Raw genomic sequence first — 7,642 nt, 5'->3', positions numbered from 1 at the left:
AATGACCAAGGGCCTGAGTTGGAAATGACTGGATGGTAACTAACAATACAAACACTGGGAAGTTTCGGGCAAAAAAAAAGAGAAGTGGTCACACCCATTATGTCCTTCTCCAAGGATCTATGGTCCTTTGTTCTTCTCCAAGGCTGTGGTCATCGACACTCAGCTTCCAGCTCTAAAGCTCTGTGTGAGCACTACATTATCAATCCAGCAACAGACACCAAGAGGATCCTCCTGGGTGTTACGACCCATCAAGATCATCAATGCCTTCAGCATCCGTAACCCGGATTTGACCTGTACTGTTAGAGTGAGGTGATGGTCTCTAACACGCAGTCGTTCATTCAAAGATGGGCAATTTTACATGATAATATAGGAAGGTGTCTCGTCAATGTTTTAAATATTATTTTATATACTTCAGTTTAAAGAGCAGAAATTATCTGTATTTTGAAATGATAAAACAACAGATAGAGAAATCTGATTTACCAAAAGTTGCAAACTTAATTTCATTAAGTGAATAAAAAGCCTTTTGTAGAAGTAGACTTCTCTCCTTAAGAATTAAAGTGTAACCCTGGGGAGCAGAGAAGTCTAAGAGGACCTGGGGTGGGGGTGGGATGACAGAATTGACCAGGTGGTCTCAATCCTCACCAGAGACAGACAGTGCCCTCAGTAGGGCAAACAATATACGCTGCTCCAATTTAGGCTTTTCCTATTTCAAATGTAAAACCCAACTGGCAGGTCACATATCAAATCCAAAGAACTATTTTAAAAATACAGAATATCTTACCAAAGATTTTCTAAGAGACTCAAAGTGACAGATGGTAATCAGAACTCATACTCAAAAGGCTTCCACTGTAACTGGAATTAAATCACTGGTAAAATAATGTTATCAATTTTTCTTTAATAACAAACAATGTTGAACCTACATTTTAAATACGCTTAAAATCAGCCTGGGAGGAGTTTAAGCATTAGGGATTTTTTTTTTTAAAAGGCAGAGAACTTTGAAGAATTCTGAAACATTAATGCATGACTTCAGTTGCCATTTCTAGAATATAGATGAATTCTTTAAAATTTAGCTGCGTTTTCTTTCAAATCAGGTAGAAATGTTACTTTGTTTCAGTAACTTTTACTTAGAAGTGGTTGATTTGTCTAGTATGTTACTAATATTCTATTAGCTTTAATACTCATCTTCTTAAGTTTAAGCTCAAGTAAAAATGATTTTCAAATTTTACTTCTGAATTTTAATGCCCTAAAAACAGTAAAATGTTTAAGAATCACATAACCAAACTAGAAATAAGGAGCAAAGGTATACTTTTGCACTCTGTATCACAAGCTAAGCTACACTGAAAAGCCCAGTTTAAAATCCTTTCTATATTTAATACTTGCTTGCAAAAACACTGATATAGTTACGGGCCCGTGGCCTATCACACAGACAGATAGATTACATTTTAAGAAGTACTGATATAGAATGGGTAGCAATATACCTGATTAGGTGAACAAACAGGAAAATCTTCAACTGGTGGAATTAAACCCTGAGCAATCAATTGTCCATAAGAGGGGGGAGCTTCTCTTCTTAACAATTCTGCTTCTACTCTGGACAGCTGGGTTTCAAATGACCTTTAAGAATAAATGGGGATGAGGGGGGGGGAAAGGTTAAAAGGTGAAAAAAAAAAAAGGAAAGACCAATAAAAGATATTTTAAATTAATAACCATTTAAACCATATGAATTTGAGTAGATTTGAAGCATTTTTAAAGCTCATTCAACAGACATTTCGGATGTATTTGAAAGCTCTTAAAAGACACTTTATTCCCATCCAACTCTCATTTCCCAAGTAGGGCAGAGTCAACAAACGAGCCACCAACACACTTCCTGGAACGGCTGGTTCTTGAACGCAGGACCCCTGACTCTTCACTGCGCTGTCGTGCTGCAATGTGGTAAAAGGTTTCTTTGGCTATATGTGTCCAAAGAAAATGTGTAGCACTGATTATTCTGGTACTGCACATCTGAGTGCATCTGTGTCTTAACCACCTGATATGTGAAGCCTCTTGTCCTATCTTTCACTTGTAACTGCTGGAATTGAAGGTCACTGTCTTCCTAGGGGAGCTTTCTGCCATCGGCATCTCTCAGGCTCATCCACCCTTCACCACGCTGAAGGTCAATTCTGACAGTGGGCCTCTCCTGGAAAAACGCCCTTACTAGTTAACCACATCTTTCTGAACTCAGAAGAGATCTCCAGCACGGCTCCGAGAGCCACTGGATGCAAGTCTTGTACTCCCATCTCATGTTCCATTTGTCCTTCATAAGTACTTCAAATCCTCCATGTGCGGACTCTGAACAACAGTGAGGTTCTATATATCATGCCCAGCCTATTTCCCCCTCCAAACTACCTTTCCTTACTACGTTCAATTACAAGTTGAAGGTACGTTTCAAGTGGTACCTCACAATCCTCCATCAGGTCAGCTCACTTCTGAGTTTATAACAATTTGTTTTCTAATTCCTATTGCACTTATATTTTTGCCCACTATATTTTTCTTAACCCATTCTGCAATCCTTTCCACCAAATTTCAAACTCTTTGTGAGATTATTATGCCTTCTACCTGAAACTGGCGAATTAATACTTATAAAAACATGTTTCAAAAATGACAACTTATGAGCTCCACCTTTATGATAAATCAAGATTAATGTAGACACAGAAACTAGTAAACAAACTAGTCATCCTCTAAGTAGTTATTAGTTTTTCACACAAGTTTTATATATTCTAAGAGATATTTATCCATTTCTAATGGCAAACCAAACTAGCCTGCTAAGCACACCCGTGTTCTGGGTCCTGTTTTCACGGTCGGAACCATGACCATGAAGGCGCTGCCTGGGTACCGACCTGCGCTCAAACATTCTTAGGGAATAGAGTTTGCAGGTACATCCCAGTGCAATGACGAGCAGCAGGCCGCAGATCAGGCTCCCGATGACGGCTGCAGTTATGACCCTGGTAGGCACAATGACCGGGCAATTCTCCTCATCGCTGCCATCACCACAATCATCTTGAGAGTCACACACCCAGCTTTCAAACACGCAGCGGTTGTTTTTACAGTGAAAATTTCCTGGCTGGCAGAAAAAGCAGTTTTTTTCGTCGGAGCCATTCGGGCAGTGGTTCTGGTAATTGCAGCGGTCTGAGCGAGGGTAACAGACCCCATTGCGGGAGCAGGGGAATTCTTCCTTTTGGCACATGGTGCAGTTGACTTCATCCCTTCCGTTCGGGCAATGCCAGTAGCCGTCACAGCGCTGCTGCTCCGTGTAGCAGCCCCAGTTTCCCCCGCAGGGTATTTCCCAGGGCAAGCAGAAGCCATCCACCTGGTAAGTCGCATTAAAGCCTCTTGCAGCATTCACTTTATCGGCGCAAAAATGTACCCTTATCTGCCCAGAAGAAGACACAACTGTAAGAGGTGCATGAGAGTCAAAAGCAGTTAGCACACGTAAAAGTTTGTGCGGGTTCTCCTCCAACCCATCATATATTTTGACATAGTCACCGTAACCAGTCCCATCCAGCTTAAAGTCGGTGAAGCGTAAAATGACTTTGCGGTGGTCACCGGTGTCTATGAGCCAGGTGCAGTTGCTTCCCGGAGGGTAAAAGTCTGGGTAATTGGGGGAATTGAAAGTGCCATAGAAGTATTTCAACCACTGCCCACAGGTGGGCACATCACAGTCGATCTCATCCCCCAGATCGAGGCAGTCGATGTTGCCGTCACATTTTAAGGATTCGGGGAGGCAGGTGTAAACTTTGGTAAAGCGCGAGAGACACTGGAACTGGTTGTAAGCACAGGGCTGAAAGGAGGCCGCCGCCGCCGGAGGTGTAGCGTCCTTGGCACAGACCTCTTCGTCGGAACGATCTCCACACTCATCCATGTTATTACATTTCCAGGCTTCAGGTATGCACTTCCCACTCCCACACCGAAACTGGTCACAAGCACAGCTGGGTTCCTCAGATTTCCCTGGGGGCAGAGGGTGGGGGGAAGTGGGGAGAGGTGAGGAGGGTGGAGGAGACAAGAGGAGAAAAATACACTTTAATTTATACTTTTTTCAGTTCAATTTTTTTCACCGAGTCAACACTTTTGAAACGTACAATTTACTGACATCAATTACATTGATCATGCTGTACAGCCCTCCCTCAGAATCACTGCCAAATCTCCCATGACCATCAGTAAACATTCCCTACAGACTAGTGAGTGATACCTTTTATGATCCAAACTGTTGTAAGTCCAAGTGATAGGGGTTTCAAATAACTTATTTTAAAGAATAGTTAAGTTCTAATGACAAATTTGTGCCGGTCCATTAATTATCCCACAACTCATACTGCTTTGTATTGTTTAAATTAATCATAACACAATCTGAGTAGTATTTTATAGTTTCTGTTGTGTTACCACACACTAGCAAAGACAGATTCTTAGAGAATTCCAAGTTTCCTCGGGTTTGTTTCTAAGTGTACAGCAATAAGGAGGCAAAGGGAAAACACAACAGGAGATCCCTAACCAGATCCACTGCCATCAGTCAATTCCAACGTACAGTGATGATAAACGAATAGGAACTGCGCCACTGTTTGCAAGGCTGTACTTCTACACTGAAGCAAGCAGCCACCTCCTTCTCACAGGAAGGAGCTTGTGGGTTTGAAGAGCCGACCTTTTAGTTAACCACCAAGTACTACAACCAATGAGCCATGAGCTCCAGCTCCTTTCGAGACCCCTAGAGTCCTCAAATTTTGGCAACGCTAGGCTAACATGTATTCCTCTATTATCAACCCATTTACTGGTAAGTAAGTGACAGAAAATGTGATTAAAAAAGTATATGATAGAACGACTGTATTAATAAAAAAGCATGTTTATTAAAGAAGAAATCGTAATTAAATTTTCAGCAAATTCAGGTCTCATGCTTGAAATTATTGAATTAAGTATGTTTGACCAATTCCTCTGAATAAAGTTTAAGAATAGCAACAGACTTTCTTCTAAGAGTATAAGCTATAGAGGCAAAACTGAGCACATCTTTTCTTTAAGGATTTACAGACAATGATGAATCACACAAAACTCTATCGTGAAGTAAATTTCAGGGTATAGGTACACATTTGAGGGAGAAAACATATACTTTTAGAAATATGCATGTTTAAAGTATCTAAAAAGAAAACTGACCTTAGCTTTTGATGAAATGCAGCTTTGAGACTCGGCACTAGGTCACAGGTTCTTAAGCTTATTTGGCCCACCACCCACTTTTCAGGGCTGGGGAGTTTTTTTTCCCTTTCCAGCAATGAAAAATTGCTGTACTGTAGCCCATAATCCAGGACACAGTGTAGGCGTCTGCGTTTGCAGCCTGTCCTGGATTGTTCCAAGGACCCCAAAGTGGGGTGCTATCACCCACTTTGGGAAACACTGCTTTAGGGCAACTAGAAGCACAGCCTCAGCTCCCTGGACCATCTAGCCATCGTCAAATAGACAATGTTTCAAAAATTATCCTCAAAGTGATAGAGCAGTTAATACTATAAAATTTAGTGGATTATCTTTTTAAAAAGCATATTTATTTAAAACATCTTAAAAAAAGAGCTAATTATCTTATTAAAAACACACCTGAGAAATATGCCAGTCTGAAGCCTTTCCTAGATACGCTGTCGTCTGAATGGAATCTGATCCACACGTGGTCTTGTGAAGAAATATATGGAGGGGGTATTGTGGAACCACAAGCTCTGTAGCTTTCGGTATTCTTGTATGTTTCTATTGTCAGCCAGTCCAAACTGCATCTTCTGGATCCTTGAATATCAAAGTCCTGAAAACTATAAATATCAAAGAGAATATTAAAAATAACTTAAATATAACAAAATATAACTGAGGACATTATTTTTATAAACCTCATGCATTGTTCATTCTCCTAGGTTTTCTAGTTATACAGATCTATTATTTACAAACAATAGTCCTTCTTTGTTCCTAGAATGCATAACTTTGCAGAGTCAAGAAAATACTTATTTTTCATAAATAATACCAGATCATTCCCGCTCAGGCTGAAAACACAGGGGACAGTAGCAGCCCTTTCCTCCCTCCCGGGAATGCTCCCCCCTTTCATGAAGCACCGTTTTCATGCGGTGTTTTCTTCTTTCAACTTTAAGAATTCTTTATCAATAGGCTCACTATAAACATGCAAATGATACAGACATTTATAGAGTAATAAGTAAAAGAACTTCTTTACAATCTTTCCTTAGGCTACTGCTCAGACCTTGAATATTCATTCAGTGCTTATGCTGTGAGATTCTGGCCGTGAACTCACTTATACCATACACATCAAAGGAACTTGAACCCTGCTGAGGGATGCAGATATATATTTGCTTGTGTCATTGTGCTACGGTTATATCACAATTTATTGACCTGTTTTCTTTTGACAAATTTCCCCCTTTAAAGGAAGGCTCTTCTATCATTGGTCACATCTTGCTAATCAGACACATCACATTACATTGGTTCCCCGGATTTTTGTCTGGTTATAATGTTTAACTGCTCAGAAATAACTGTACTTTCTCTGCCTCTTGAGTTCTAAATAAAGCACATGATCTTTTCTAGTCTCAATTAATAGAAATTCTGTACAATAAAGAGTGAGAAAGAGAGAAAGGGTGCTGTGTGGATTTAGGAGGGCCACTTTAATTCAGAACACCCTAAATGATTCTGTGTCTGAGGCAGAAACTACTCTACAATCTGACAAAGTACCCACACGGCTTCCTGTTGGGTTGGATTAGGCTTTTCATAGCCTCACTCAATGTAAACTTTATAGTTTACATTTACAGAAAAATCTAAGTAAAAATAAAGACATAAAATGAACACATAAAAAGCACATAGGAAATGAACCGGTGCTTACGAAGGGAACTAAAATGCCTTTTTCTTAGATCTAAACAGGTCTCACCAAAGAGAGGTCTACTTCTCTTTGCCTCTGCCTAACTAAACCATAATGGAAACCTAATTGGCTCAATAGCTGTCTAACTGCAGCCAAGGCTGATCGTCAATTGGTTTCTCATTATTTCTCACTAGAATTGTAAATAAAAGCACCCTTATACATGTAACTCTTGCTCTGCTTATGGGAAAGCACTTCTCTACAGTTCTAAAAGTAGAATTGCTAAGTCAAAAGGCAATTCTGCTTTAATTTGTTAAGATATTGGTAGCAAATGTTTTTAATAACTCATAATTTCACTGAAGTGTATTTAAGCACCACACAACTCGGGCAAAATTTGACACTCTTTGCTTCCAATAAGGTGGACAGACAGATTTTTATGTTCTGTTTCACACGCCTTAATTACTGAGCGAAGCCTTGCGAGTATAGTGGGTCAATCATAACCACAGGTCAGCAGTTCAAATTCACCTGCCACTCCAAGGAGAAAGATGAGTTTGCCGGCAATCTCTATGTTTTACTGTGAATTTCTTTAAATTCTTCGTTCATTAAAAAATATTAACCGCAAGACAAGCAGTTCAAAGCCAACAGCCACTTCACAAGAGAAGTATGAGGCTATCAGTTCGCACAATGGCAGCCTTTGACACCCCTATCAGGTGGTTTTGAGTTAGAATCAACTCTATGGCAGAGTATAAAACCCAACAAACTAATTAATAAGCCCAGTCAGATAATCTAACTCTTAAA

General features: G+C 40.0%; 1 protein-coding gene across 1 annotated transcript in view; it reads right to left on the bottom strand.

The window, feature by feature from the left end:
• The window catches only part of LRP12 (LDL receptor related protein 12), a 42,226-nt gene that overhangs the window by 5,306 nt on the left and 29,278 nt on the right, over nt 1-7,642 (bottom strand). Inside the window, exons 4-6 of the mRNA XM_004697441.2 lie at nt 5,602-5,804; nt 2,874-3,981; nt 1,479-1,611 (exon numbers count right to left, since the gene is read on the bottom strand). Coding sequence (XP_004697498.2) covers nt 1,479-1,611; nt 2,874-3,981; nt 5,602-5,804 — 1,444 coding nt within the window. The remainder of the gene's footprint in view (nt 1-1,478; nt 1,612-2,873; nt 3,982-5,601; nt 5,805-7,642) is intronic.

The sequence above is a fragment of the Echinops telfairi genome, unplaced genomic scaffold, assembly GCF_000313985.2.
Source record: "Echinops telfairi isolate 266 unplaced genomic scaffold, ASM31398v2 ScPeMD7_1;HRSCAF=3_0, whole genome shotgun sequence".
Lineage (NCBI taxonomy): Eukaryota > Metazoa > Chordata > Mammalia > Afrosoricida > Tenrecidae > Echinops > Echinops telfairi.
The sequence above is the reverse complement of the archived record's forward strand: the minus strand, read 5'-3'. Positions and strand labels throughout refer to the sequence as shown.